The 14,923-nt window shown below is 45.7% G+C and overlaps 2 protein-coding genes across 3 annotated transcripts in view; one reads left to right on the forward strand and one right to left on the reverse strand.

The window, feature by feature from the left end:
• The window catches only part of LOC123511677 (tRNA-uridine aminocarboxypropyltransferase 1-like), a 315,860-nt gene that overhangs the window by 12,857 nt on the left and 288,080 nt on the right, over nucleotides 1-14,923 (forward strand). The gene's annotated exons all lie outside the window — the stretch shown is intronic.
• Nucleotides 300-14,923, reverse strand: part of LOC123511676 (growth hormone secretagogue receptor type 1-like) — a 255,958-nt gene continuing 241,334 nt past the window's right edge. For both annotated transcript variants that reach the window (XM_045267728.1, XM_045267729.1), the window contains 2 exons: nucleotides 1,582-1,762; nucleotides 300-1,446 (listed from right to left, as the gene is read on the reverse strand). In XM_045267728.1, coding sequence (XP_045123663.1) covers nucleotides 702-1,446; nucleotides 1,582-1,762 — 926 coding nt within the window. In that variant the 3' untranslated portion in view covers nucleotides 300-701. The remainder of the gene's footprint in view (nucleotides 1,447-1,581; nucleotides 1,763-14,923) is intronic.

The raw sequence follows: 14,923 nt of genomic DNA on the forward strand, positions 1-14,923 counted from the left end.
CTTCTTCTTCTTCTTCTTCTTCTTCTTCTTCTTCTTCTTCTTCATTCTCACAGAAACGATATAGTGTATACGTGTGTGTGTGTGTGTGTGTGTGTGTGTGTGTGTGTGTGTGTGTGTGTGTGTGTGTGTGTGTGTGTGGCATGGAATGTATGATATTTGGACTCACAATGATGATGATAATAATAATAATAATAATAATAATAATAATAATAATAATAATAAAATAATGACTAATAGTAAGTTGGACGTTGAACATACAATCCTTCCTCGTCTTTTTAATTCCTCCTCCTCCTCCTCCTCCTCCTCCTCCTCCTCCTCCTCCTCCTCCTCCTCCTCCTCCTCCTCCTCCTGCAAGCAAAACACCAAAAAGCACCACAGTTAAATCCCAGTTCTGCCCCGCCCCGCCCCGCCCCTTGCAGCATGGAGGGGGGTGGGGCGGGATGGGGGTGAGGGTGGAGATAATGGGCCTCTATTCCTCCTTGACCTTGTATATTTCCCCGCGTGGCCGTTGGGGGACGAGGAAGCTGATCTAGAGGGGGGCGGGGGACATTTGGTGTGGGTTATGCTGAGGCACCTTATAATGAAAGATGTATCGCCCCTGGTCAGGTCAGGTCAGGTCAGGTCAAGATAGTATTGTAGGGCTGTGGGTTGGCTGGTTGTCGTTGGTTAAGGGCCCCAGGGTTGGTCAGCTAGGGCAGTGACTAGACGAAGGTGTCCCTGGTGGGTGAGCGGGAGCGGCGCGTGGAGGCGTAGCTGGTCTGACGTGTGACCTGTGACGCCGTGGAGGCCGAGGAGGCGTAGCTGTACTGTGGGTTCGCCGCGCACTTGGAGTACACCGTCTTGTACACCAGCGAGCAGTTGGCGCCGTAGTGCAGGCGGATGTTGTTGGCCAGCGTGGGCGTGTTGCAGGAGGTGTTGCTGTAGGAGGCGTTGTAGCGGCGACTGCTGGTGCCACGGCCGCGGAACACCCTGCGGAAGGCCGTGCGGAACTTAGTGGAGGTCATGTTGTAGAGGATCGGGTTGATGGACGAGTTGATGTAGAACATGACGCGGCAGAAGTACAGGATGTTGTAGAAGCCGTCAATGCCCAGCCTGAACTGGTCCTCCTGTGGCACGGCGATGATCCACAGGAAGAACACGCGGATGGGCAGCAGGCACAAGAAGTAGAAGAATACCACAGTGGCCATCATCACTACCACCTGCCTCCGCGCCCGCGTCTGAGGGTTCTCCTTCTTGTGGGTGAGGTCTGAGGTGTCCACGAGGAGGCGGCGAGCGATGACGGCGTAGAGCAGCACCAGCACCACCATGGGCACGAAGAAGAAGAAGACGTGCGAGGCCACCATGAAGGAGATGGCCATGGACGTGGTGAGGGCCAGCAGACACTCGTGCTGCAGCGTGCCATCGTAGTACTGAAACCGCCCGTAGTGCACGATCCACAGAGTAGGCCTATGGGGGGAGGAGGGGGTGGTTAGATAGGCTGTGGTGGTTGTGGTGAGTAGAAATGCACACACACACACACACACACACACACACACACACACACACACACACACACACACACACACACACACACACACTGACCCGGCAGAGAGGAAGGCCACCACCCAGATGACGAGGATAGCCACCATTGCCTTGGCCTTGGTGCAGCGGTAGCCGGCTTGCAGGGGCTGGCAGATCACGTGGTAGCGCTCGAGCGAGATCACCACTAGGGACAGGGCCGAGGCGTGCACCACACTCATCTCCACGTAGGAAGTGAGCTTGCCTGGGGGCGCAGAAGGAGGAGGGGGTTATGAGTAGTGAAGTAGTGAAGAATCTGGCCATTTATCTTCTGACCGCCATAGAGCCTTCCTACTCGTAATGTAAATAAAGTTATCTAATCATATCCAAAACTCAAGGTAAAAATTCATCCTAGTACTGGAAGGGTTAAGGGAGTGCTTTTAAACCCTTCAGTATGAGACTCATTTTTACGTTGAGTTTTGGGTATATTGTGACGATTTTCTTTGCATTAGGAAGGGTCAATGGAGGTCAGAAGATTAATGGGCTAGAGTCCTTACTACTCTAATCCCAACATATGTTTTTGAAGCTGTATAAAATCGCCAGAATGAATGTGAAAACGCGTCCTGATATTGAAGAGATTGAAGAGCAGGCGTTTTGAAGAGTGTTGAGTTGTGCTAAACGTTTACATCTACAAGGGATCATAATTATAGTTTGCTTATCGTAGTGTGTACTGTAGTGATATTGTAAGAGGCAAGGGAGACAAAGCCCATTTAAGGCGTCTCTTCTTATTTGTCTCGTCATAAGCTGATGAGGTGGTGTTTAAAGTGTGAACTAAGACATGAAGTGAAGAAAAAGCGTGTTTTATTATTGTTATTTATGCAAGATGGGCATTTGATCAAGAGCAACAAAAAAAAAGAGGAATAGAAAAATAAAACGCTTAAATGCCAGTTCCAAAGTAGATGCGAAAAGAATCATACAAAATTTGAAGCTATGTGTCTTGAAACGGGAGTGTGGCTGGTGTTAGTGGGTCGTGTTACTACTTAACCCTATTCTGCCCCAAGACAAATATTCCTGTACGATAATGAAGCGACTGGTATGATGTTGTCCTGTGCTGAGAAGGAAGAAGAGGAAGAGGAAGAAAAGTCAGAGAAAAAGAGAACTCGAAAAATAAAAAGAAAATACAAACAAGAGGAAAAGGAAGAGCCGTTGAAAAGGCATATATTCCTGACAACCAGCACCAGACGAAGTTATAAGTTCTATCGACGAGAAGAAGTAAATCACGAATATGAACTAAAAGAAATGAATGAATAATGGCAAGAAAAAGAAAAAGAGTGAAAGAAGCACAAAAAGAGAAAAAGAGAAAGATTTGAGGAGATGAGATGAGTAGGAAATAGACGAGAAAGTAAAGGAAGAGGAAAAGAGAGATTATGAAAGACGATGAGGAAGAAGAAGAGCGAACAAGAAAGAGAAAAAGAAAAGATTAACAAGGAGAGGAGATGAATAGACAATAAAGAAAACACTAAAGGAAGAGAGAGAGAGAGAGAGAGAGAGAGAGAGAGAGAGAGAGAGAGAGAGAGAGAATTATGAAAGACGATAAAGAGGAAGAAGAGGAGCATGAAGGGTCGTAGCTGTTGTAACTTCCTCCAACATTCCTCCTCCTCCCGGTAAATAGGAAGAGAGAGAGGAGGCGCAGGGTTAATAAGAAGGCAGGGAAGCAGTGATTGGCTGGCTGGGGAAGAAGGAAGAGAAGGTTAAGGCAAAGGAAAGGAAAAGAAGGGGAAAAAAAAGGAAAGGAAAGAAGGAACACATGAGAGAGAGAGAGAGAGAGACAGAGAGAGATAACGTGTAGAAGGAAGAGAAGGGAAAAGTGAAGGTAAAGTAGGCAGTGCTGCAGACTGAGTGATTCCCCGTGTCCTCTCTTCCCGGTTCCCTTTGTGGTCTCATTTATACAATTGAGCAGCTGCAGCCTGCCCTCTAAAGACAACTTCTACTACTTCCTACACTACACTACAACACCTTACACTTTTACACTCTCTTCAAATCAAAATTTAATAATGGCTTCACCACGCCCTGCCTCGGAGTCCCCTCTGGGAGGGACCATAAATGTCCCCAGGTCGGACTGCCCTCTGCTGTCGACCTTGGGTGTCTTGACACTTCATCTAATACTTTCACTATCAATTTCTGCAACATTCGTGGCCTTCGTTCTAATTTTCAATCTGTGGAACACCACCTCTCCTCTACTAAACCTCATCTTCTCTTCCTAACCGAAACACAGTTGTCTGTGACTACTGACAGCAGCCCCTTTTCTGTTCCCTCCTACTTGCTCTATCCTCATTTTCAATCCAAAGCTGGATGTTGCGCATACGTGCGTAACGACACCACTTGCTCTCGTGCCCACAATCTTGAATCTTCAGAATTTTCTACCATCTGGCTAAGACTTCAATGTCACTCTCTAACTAAATTCATCTGTGCTGTATACCTCTCACCTAATTCCTCTGACTATGTAAAATTCTTTGACTATTTGACTTCCAAGGTGGAGCACATCTTATCTCACTTTCCTTTTGCTGAGATCTCCATTTTAGGGATTTCAATGTTCACCACCAGCTTTGGCTTTCATCTTCTTTCACTGACCAACCTGGTGAACAAACCTTCAACTTTGCTATCCTTCATGACCTAGAGCAGCTAGTGCAGTTCCCTACCCGTATTCCTGACCGCCTTGGAGACACGCCCAACATTCTTGATCTTTTCCTAACCTCCAACCCTTCTGCTTACTCTGTTAAACTTTCCTCTCCGTTGGGCTCCTCCGACCACAATCTAATTTCCGTTACCAGTTCTATCACTCCAGTGCAGCCTCAGGACCCGCCTAAGCGGAGGTGCTTCTGGCATTTTAACTCTGCTAAGTGGGAGGAACTAAGGCAGTACTATTCTGATTTCCTTGGGATGATTATTGTTTTCATGTCAGAGATCCTTCTCTTTGTGCCGAGCGCATAACAGAGGTGATTATCTCTGGCATGGAGCTATACATTCCTCATACTTTCTCTAACCCTAAAGCTAAAAAGCCTTGGTTTAACTCTGCTTGTTCTCGTGCTGTCAATGATAGAGAGGCGGCTCACAAACGGTTCCGTAGCCATCCAACTGCTGAAACTCATGCCCTATATATTTCTGCCCGTAATCATGCCAAATCTATTCTCCAACTTACTAAAACTCTTTCATCAATAGAAAATGTCAAAGTCTTTCCAATTCTAACTCCTCTCGAGATTTCTGGCATCTAGCCAATAATATCTCTAACAACTTTACTTCTTCGTCTTTCCCTCCTTTACTTCATCCAGATGGCTCTACAGCTGTCTCTTCTTTTCTAAAGCTGAACTCTTCGCTCAAACCTTTGCTACCAACTCAACTTTGGATGATTCTGGGCATATTCCTCCTACTCCTCCACCCTCTGACTACTTCATCCCTAAAATTAAAATTCTTTATAAAGACGTTTTCCTGGCCCTCTCTGGCCTTGATTCTCGGAAGGCTTACGGTCCGGATGGAGTCCCTCCTGTTGTTCTCAAAAACTGTGCTTCCGAACTCGCTCACTGCCTGGTCAAACTCTTTCATCTGTGTCTCTCTACTTCTATTTATCCTTCTTGCTGGAAGTTTGCTCACATTCAACCTGTCCCTAAAAAAGGTGACCACTCCAATCCTTCTAACTACCGCCCTATAGCTTTGATTTCCTGCCTTTCTAAAGCCTTTGAGTCTATCCTTAATAGGAAGATAATGAGGCATCTATCAGCTCACAACCTTCTCTCTGATTGCCAGTATGGTTTCCGTAAAGGCAGATCTACTGGTGATCTTCTTACTTTCCTAACTGAATCTTGGTCATCCTCTTTTAGGGACTTCGGTGAAACCTTTGCTGTCGGCCTTGACATATCGAAAGCCTTCGATAGAGTCTGGCACAAATCTTTAATTTCTAAACTACCCTCCTACGGATTCTATCCTTCTCTCTGTACCTTCATCTCCAGTTTCCTTTCCGATCGTTCTATTGCTGCTGTAGTAGACGGTCACTGTTCTTCCCTAAAACTATCAACAGTGGTGTTCCACAGGGTTCTGTCCTATCACCCACTCTCTTTCTATTATTCATCAATGATCTCCTAAATCTGACTCAATGCCCTATCCACTCCTATGCTGATGATACCACCTGCATTATTCAACAGCGTTCAACAGACGCCCAACCCAACAACAATTAAATGACTCAAGGCGAGATGCTATAGGACGCCTAACTTCTGATCTTTCACTTGTTTCTGATTGGGGCAGAGAAAACCTGGTTTTGTTCAATGCCTCAAAAACTCAATTTCTACAACTATCTACTCGACATAACCTTCCAGACAACTATCCTCTCTTCTTCAATAACACTCAACTTCCCTCTCCTCTACATTAAACACACTCGGTCTATCCTTCACTAAAAATCTAAACTGGAAATTTCACATCTCTACTCTTGCTAAATCAGCTTCCAAGAAGTTAGGTGTCCTATGGCGTCTTCGTCCATTTTCTCTCCCTCCCAGCTGCTTGCTCTGTACAAGGGCCTTATCCGCCCGTGTATGGAGTATGGCTCTCATGTCTGGGGGATCCACACACAGCTTTACTAAACAAGGTGGAATCTAAAGCTTTTCGTCTTATCAACTCTTCTCCTCTAACTGACTGTCTTGATTCTTTAAGTCACCGCCGCAATGTTGCATCTTTATCTGTCTTCTACCGCTGTTTTCATGCTGTCTGCTCTTCTGAACTTGCTAACTGCATGCCTTCCCCCTCCTGCGGCCTCGCTGCACAAGACTCTCTACTTCTTCTCATCCCTATTCTGTCCATCTTCCTAATGCAAGAGTTAACCAGTATCTTCACTCCTTCATTCCCTACACTGGTAAACTCTGGAACTCTCTACCTGTGTCTGTATTTCCACCTGCCTATGACTTAAACTCTTTCAAAAGAGGAGTGTCAAGACACCTCTTACGTTAACTGGACCCTCCTTTTAGATTTTTTTGTTTTTTCTCTTTCTACTTTCCTCTTAACAGGACCTGGCAACCAGCGGGATTTTTTTTTCCAACACTTTGTTTTCCCTTGGCCAGTGCCCTTGTAATGTAAAAAAAAAAAAAAAAAAAAAAAGAGAGAGAGAGAGAGAGAGAATGAAGGTTGAAATAATGAGATCAAAGTGCTTAATTGAAATAGTGAACTCGCTATCTTCACGTGATGTGTTGGATATTGCCTGTCTTGTAAAGGAAAGAAGGGAAGGAACGTGAAGGAAACGAAAGAAGGAAAAAAGAAAGTGAAGGAAAAACAGGAAAAAATAAAGAAATGCAAGTTGTCTGGGAGGAATAGTTAGGAAAAGGAAAGAACATTGAAGGAAAAAAGAAAAATGAAAAAAGTCATTCTCACTATTTAATTCTTTAGGTATCTTTCTTATCCTTGTTTTAAGTTGTGTTTTGTTTTTACTCTTCCTCTGGCTCCGTGAAAGAAAACGCTGTCTTGTGTAGAGAATGGGAGCGTTTCAAGGGCAACGATGCTAAATTGTTAGTGGTTTGATTAAGTGGAATCTCTTCACACTGCTGCTGCTGCTGCTGCTGCTGCTGCACACACACACACACACACACACACACACACACACACACACACACACACACACACACACACACACACACACACACACACACACACACACACAGATCTTACACTTACACAAAGGCCTGGGTTTCAACATCCAACTCGAGCAGGGCTCCTACAAGCCCATCCAGCCATCGTGCTGGTAAAAATAATACAACTGCTGCTCTCTCTCTCTCTCTCTCTCTCTCTCTCTCTCTCTCTCTCTCTCTCTCTCTCTCTCTCTCTCTCTCTCCTCCCCCCGTATTCACGGTTGCCTACTGGTCGACTGTGAATACAGTCGACCAGTAGGCACACACCGTGTGTGTGTGTGTGTGTGTGTGTGTGTGTGTGTTCGTCTCTCTGTCTGTCTTTCTGTCTGTGTGTCTGTCAGTCATTCAGTGTGTGGACCAATCAGCACTCGGCACGGACCGGCTCCCGCCAATCACGGCCAGCTTGGAGTGACAGGTGGGAGGTGGTGAGTGAGGAGGCCGTGCAGTGCGGGGCAGGATCTGGCGCCCGTGGACATAAATAATGGTCAATACCGTGTAGGTGCACGTGCGACCCACTCACTCAGTAGGTGAGGATTGCCAAACGGCTGGACCATTGAAGGGCACCACACACAACACCTTAACATGGCCGCCTGTCCACTGTGTGAGCCTCGCCTCCCTCAGGAGGCTCTGGGTGAGGAGAATGCCGCCAACACTGACCCTGGCAAAGCAGCGATCAGGGTGGACGTTGACCTGTGCCCGGAATGCGGCAGGCGGGAGTTCACCAAGGCACGTCTCTTTCCCGTACACTCGCCTCCTCCCGTGCCGGAGATAACCTCCCCTGTCACCGCATCGCCCACTCCGTCCCCCTCCGTGCACTCCGAGCCCTGGGCCCACCTTCTCGACGACTGGTGCGGCTACGTGGTCAGGGACGCCTTCCGGGCTTACAAGAGGCGCCTGTTCCACTGCGCCACCAGGAAACGAGACAGGGCGATCAAGCGCTACAGGAAGGCGATCAGGCGCATCGTTGGCCTGGTCAATCGCATTTGTGGGAGGACACACCCCGGCAAGGTGTACCACGTGCCCCGCCACGCCCACTTGCCACCCGCTACTGTAGAGCCGTCATTCACTACAGCCACACCGCCCGCCACTGCACTCCAGCCCTCATCCTCTACTGTCCAGCCCTCATCTTCTGTCACGCCATCACCTTCTCTAAAGTCATCACCTTCTTTTGTCAAGTCATCATCATCTTCAGCCTCACCCATGTCATCATATTCTTCTTTCAAGTCATAGTCATCTTCACTGAAATCATCATCTTCAGCGGAGTCATCGCCTTCTTCAGTTGAGTCATCATATTATACAGCCAAGTCATCATCATCTTCAGCTGAGTCATCATATTGCTCAGCCAAGTCATCATTTTCTTCATTCGAGTCATCATCTTCAGTGGAATCATTGTCTTCAGTTACCAAGTCACGGTCTTCTGGTGTCCAGTCATCATCGTCATCATCAGTCAGCGTCCTTCACCTGTCAGTGTCCGTGCCCCGTGCTGAAGTCCCTGGCACGTGTCCTGCAGCGGCGCAAGGCGCTCTCTCTCTCTCTCTCTCTCTCTCTCTCTCTCTCTCTCTCTCTCTCTCTCTCTCTCTCTCTCTCTCTCTCTCTCTCTCTCTCTCTCTCTCTCTCTCTCTCTCTCTCTCTCTCTCTGTATCGAATATAATTCTTTCCCCTCCCCATTCTGTCTCAGTTTCTCCTCTTTCATCCCCTTTGTGCCTCCCCTCAGCTGGCCGCCACACCTTCCCCTTAACTCACGCACGGCCGAGGGGAAAATATTGGCGAGCCAACGTGTGAATATTCTTTTCCTCCATTTTTCCGTCTTTTATTTTTATTTTATCCCCTTTTTTCCTATTTTTAAATGTCCCTTCATCTCTCTCTCTCATCATCCTCTTCTATTTTCCTCTCCTATATTTGTTTTTGTTTTCCTTTCCTTCTTTTCTTTCTTATCTCTTTTCCTCCTTTTTTTTATTAATTAGCACTTGTTTTTCGTTTTTCTTTCTTTACTTTAATTCTTCCTCTTCCTCTTCTTTTCTCTTTCTCTCTCTCTCTCTCTCTCTCTCTCTCTCTCTCTCTCTCTCTCTCTCTCTCTCTCTCTCTCTCTCTCTCTCTCTCTCTCTCTCTCTCTCTCTCTCTCTCTCTCTCTCTCTTCTCCCGTGTTTTCTTATTTTCCTTATTTCTTTCCTTCTTCCCTATCCTTTTTTTCTCCCTCGCTCACATGCCTTTCCCTACCTCTTCTTTCCTTAATTCCTCCTCCTCCTCCTCCTCCTCCTCCAGTGTTCGTAAATAGTTGCGTACGTAAGTTTGGCGTCCGTAATGTTCCTTTTCGTAGTGTTCTTGTTCTTTGCGTTCGTATCCGTATCCGTGAAGTCAGTGTCTTTAAAATGTGTGTCCGTGAGTTTCGTGTCTGTAAAAGTTGAAGTTCGTGTTCGTGCGTTAGTGACAAAGTGTATGTATGTATGTATGTATGTATGTATGTAGGTAGGTAGGTAGATAGATAGATAGATAGATAGATAGATATGTACGCTTCAGTCAGAATATTCATGAGAGAGAGAGAGAGAGAGAGATAGATAGATAGATAGATAGATAGATAGATAGAGAGAGAGAGAGAGAGAGAGAGAGAGAGAGAGAGAGAGAGAGAGAGAGAGAGAGAGAGAGAGAGAGAGAGAGAGGATAAAAGGAAGCGAGAGAGGATTTGATTCATGGGAAAAAGTGAAAGAATTCCTGACCACTACGTGTATATGTGTGTGTGTGTGTGTGTGTGTGTGTGTGTGTGTGTGTGTGTGTGTGTGTGTGTGTGTGTGTGTGTGTGTGTGTGTGTGTGTGTGTGTGTGTGACGTTCAACGTGTGTGTGTGTGTACACACACACACACACACACACACACACACACACACACACACACACACACACACACACACACACACACACACACAGAGTGAACTTCCTATTTCATTTGTATCGTGTGAGAGAGAGAGAGAGAGAGAGAGAGAGAGAGAGAGAGAGATATGGATTTCAGCATTTTCTTATCCTTCAGTGGTCTCTCTCTCTCTCTCTCTCTCTCTCTCTCTCTCTCTCTCTCTCTCTCTCTCTCTCTCTCTCTCTCTCTCTCTCTCTCTCTCTCTCTCCCTCTCCCCCTCCTTCCCTCCATGCCTCCCTCTCCCTCTCACCTCCCTTACGAGCATATATAAGTTTGCGTGATAAAGCTTCAGCACGAGGCGGAGAGAAGGAAGACAACCTGAGGGAGTGACCGGTAGATGGTGCTGGCGTGTGTGTCTCCCTCACTGCAGCGGACTTCCCTCTCCCTTCCCCTCACCGCCGCTCCCTCACCTTAACCTTCCCCTCACGTGCTGCATCCCTCGCTTCCTGAAGACACGATGCTGCAGGCGATGGATGAGGAGGAGGAGGAGGAGGAGGAGGAGGAGGAGGAGGAGGAGGAGGAGGAGGAGGAAAAGGAGGAGGAGGAGGAGGACCCATTATTTAGCAGCAGTAAAGGTATTGGATTTTGCTTTCCGGTGAAGAGGAGGAACTGAGAAAGAGTCGTCTCTCTCTCTCTCTCTCTCTCTCTCTCTCTCTCTCTCTCTCTCTCTCTCTCTCTCTCTCTCTCTCTCTTATTCATTGATTCATTCATTCTTTTCTTTCTTTTTTTCTCATTCATTCATTCATTCATTCTTTTCTTTCATTCATTCATTCATTCACTCTCTCTCTCTCTCTCTCTCTCTCTCTCTCTCTCTCTCTCTCTCTCTCTCTCTCTCTCTCTCTCTCTCTCTCTCTCTCTCTTTGTCTCTCTCTCCGGTCTGGGGCTGCTATAGGAAATAAAGTTACCGTTGGGAAGGCTGCGACTAATAAAATAGAGATGTTAAAAGGTAAACAGAGAAAAGAGACCAGCTATTTAATGAATCAGGAGGAATATTTAGAAATGGACAGGTGTAATAAGACATAGGTGAACATGTGTACAAAGAGTTCTGGATTTTTAAGGGTTAGCGGTCCTAGTAACAGATTGATAAGATTTCCACACTATTAACAGTCTTGAGAACCTGGCCGATGTTTTCTGTGGCCTTGAAAATAGTCGCGGTGAAGTGACACGTGATTTTTTAGGGTGTTTTTTTTTTTTTACGGTTCTAGTGACAGATTAACAAGATTTCCACATTATTAACAGGAGAGACAGGCTTGAGAACCCGGCCAAGCGTCTCTGTGGCCTTGGAAAACAGTCATGGTGGCAAGGCATTTCTGATTAGCCCCTGTATTAGCTTAGTTTCTTTGTTACTTTTTTTTTTTATAACTGCGTCTCAAGTCTCTTTTTAGGCAGCGGCAGGGAGCAGCTGTTGGGTTAGCTTAACGCGTCCCTCAAGACTCATCCCCCGTTTTTTGTTGTCCCAGGTGCCGTGAAGTTAGCAAGGAGAGGTGCTGGTGGTGGTGGGGCGGAGGGGCAGTCTTTCCTGATACGACTTATAGAGTAACTTGCCATATTCCCTCTGTGCTTCACGCCCTGAGTCTTGAGTTACTTACTGTAACTACTCCCTCATTCCTCACTACCCTCTGACATTCGAGTCCTAATGGTGAAAGGAAGGAAATGGAGGAACAAGTGCAAATGAATGAATAAAAGGATGGAAAGGGAGTTTTTATGTGAGAGGGGGAAAAATGGCTATGGGCAACAAAAAAAAAAAAAAAAATGGGTCCACTTACTCGCCAGTCCACTTACAGATCCGAAAGGATTAGCCAAAAGACAGGGATAAAATGGATTAGAAAGGAAAGGTGGAAAGGAAACAAAGAAAGATAAAGAGGAAAATAGAAAAGTAAGATGAGAGAGATGGAAGGACATTTAAAAAGAGAAAAAAAGGGAACAAGAACGAAGGAAGGGAAAAGAAAAAATAGGGAAAAGAATATTCACGTTGCCTCGCCAATATTTTCCTCTCGGCCGTGCGCGATGTAAGGAGTAGGTGTGGCGGCCAGCTGAGGGGAGGCACAAATGGGGAAAAAGGGGAAACTGAGACAAAATGGGTAGGGAAAGAATTATATTCGATACAAAAATAGATAAGAGAGAGAGAGAGAGAGAGAGAGAGAGAGAGAGAGAGAGAGAGTATGGAAAGGTGAGGAAAAAGTCACTATTTATTTTTTACTTTATTTTACTCCACTATTACTATAAGGGAATACAATCTGTATGTATGTATAAGTACATCCAAGTATTACATGATATTATGTAAATATTGGACACATGAAGGCATAATCAGCATCTTACGATTCCCTGCAACATTGCCAATACTTCCCTGTCTTTACAGCATTGCACAGGATCGTGTTGGGTAACGTCTCTCAGTCATCACCCATTCAGAGTCACAGCGCCTGACTCAACATTCCTTGCTTTTTTCATTTTCTTGCATAACAGACACCTCAAACATTTTTGTTCACTTTTCTGTTCTTCCTTTTTTCTTTTGTCCTTGCTTAGGAGTTAAGACTTTATTATTCTTTTTCCTTCTTGCATAGGACATAACCTTCAGACTTGTTTCCTTCCTCTCCAAGGACGGGCAGGGATCCACAGACACATGCAAGTATACCAATCACATTTGTACATTTTTCCAAGGTATCTTTGGTGCGTGGATGTCTCCACGTTCGCATTACTGCACCACTCCTCAGGTAAATAGAGTATGTATTACTTCTCTCCAAGGATTCTTACATACAAATGGCAGTGTTCATCACGTGACACACACATTTCCCTGTTTCCCTGCACGGGCGTGTGTGTTGCCGCGGGACGTGGCCACATCAACACTGGCTGTGCAATTCGTCATTCTTTGTCCGTTTCGGGACACAGCGTCAAACATGTACACGATGTTCTCCACTTTCCCAGAAGGGAGGCTAATTTGTTTTTTTCTCTTTGTTCTCTTGCTGTTTTCATACATGCTCGTATATACACATGTACACATTTCATAGAAAAGAGAGGAAAGCTATTCGTTTTTCCGTCTCGATGGGAAGGAATTCATGTATTAACTGTAAATGTCCATCATATGCACATTTCATGTTTTGGGTGGAGGGGGGGGAACATTTCCATTTCATTTTATTTTTGTGGAGTCATTTTTTATTTATTCTTTTTTTGGAGCATTTCTATTTTTTACATTTTTGCCGGTAATTGTATTATATATTTTTTTGGGGGCATTTCTATTTTTTTTTTGGGGTGCATTTTTATTTCATTTATTGTCACGGGTTGAGGCATTTATGTATTTTATTTTTTGTGGGCATTTCTAGTTTCTTTATTTTTTGTGGAGGCATTTTTATTTTTGATTCATTTGATGGCATTTCTACTTTTTGTTGTGGTTAGTTTCAATGCCTTTTTTTTTTTTTACTATTTATTTATTTTTTCATGATTTTCGCAGAGTTTCAAGCATCAAAGCAGTTTTATTTCTTTTATTTATTACAATTTCTCTGTTCCAATGGAGTTTTTTTTTACTCTTGTTTGTTTTTAAGATATAATCATTTTTCGTTTTCTTTTTCATTGTTTTTATTTCTTTAATTGACTATTTCTTTTCATTATTATTTATTCCTTCTTATTTCTTACATAGTTTAAATTTTTCATTTCTTTCATCAGTTTTGTCTTACCTACTTTCATTAATTCTAACGTTTTTTTTTATTTATTGGTACACGCACAAACGCCCATCAACTTTTTTTCTATGAAGAACAAACGTCTTTACTGAGAGACTGTCACCCTCACGTTCTGTTCCTCACCCTGCCCACCGGTGATTTCCAAGGGGCGGGAGAGGATTAGGGAGGGCGTATTTCTCACTCAGTCTGTCGGTTTTTCAGGAAGGAAGGCGTTCACGACAACCATTACCGTCACCGCCACCCACGCCACCTTCAGCAGCTTGCTAGCCACCCGCCTCACCACGCCCACGTCTGTGCTGGCTGCGTGGGTGGGAGCTGCAGGACTGCCTTCACCTTTACTGTCTGTCGTGTGGCTTTCCTGTCCGTTGCCGCAGGTGTGGCTTGCCTCTTTGTCTTCCTCTTCAGCCTTGCTTAAGAACATCTCTTGATTCTCTTCTCCCTTCTCTTAATTCTTTATCGTTGTCCTTCACCTCACCACTTCTCACTTCCTCTTCCGTCTCTTCCTCGACTTTCCTCTGCGTTCAACACCAGCAGTTCCTCCTCGCACCTGTCTTCCTGTTCTTCTGATTCCTGCCGCTGCTCAGGCACCAGCGGCGTCTCCCCGTCGCTCATCAAAGGCTCGTCATCTACAACCAGAATCATTTCTCGGTCTTCTGTACTTCCCTCTCCATCCTTGCCAGCGCCCTGATAACCTCGTGCCGGGATGAATATCTGCTCTGCGTCCAGATGCGGAATACAAACTCCCTCTCGTTAGCAACATCCCGCCACATCTGCTCTGAGAACCACACCATGGGCACGAAGCTTCGAGTGGAACCGTCACCCCCCCCATTGGTCATCCCAAGTGACGGTAACACGATCCACATGTCTCCCTTGTGCCTCATGAACTGATTTAGCGACATACAGGCCGGCGCAAACGTCCAGCGTTGAGGGCCTGGCGAGTTCCTTTGCCTCTCCTCAATCCAATCCCTTTTCTTCTCCTCGTACGTCCTGAGTCCCTGACGGAAGCTGAAAGTGACCAGCTCCCTGTGGCGATGCGCCACGCCAAACACGTGACTCTTCACTTCAATCTTCAACTTCCGCGGCAAGAACTTCTCGTCTGTGCAGTACACGCGACACACGCCCCTCGCCTTGCGCCGCTGCAGGACACGTGCCAGGGACTTCAGCACGGGCCACGGACACTGACAGGTGA

The sequence above is a fragment of the Portunus trituberculatus genome, chromosome 31, assembly GCF_017591435.1.
Source record: "Portunus trituberculatus isolate SZX2019 chromosome 31, ASM1759143v1, whole genome shotgun sequence".
NCBI classification, from domain to species: Eukaryota; Metazoa; Arthropoda; class Malacostraca; order Decapoda; family Portunidae; genus Portunus; species Portunus trituberculatus.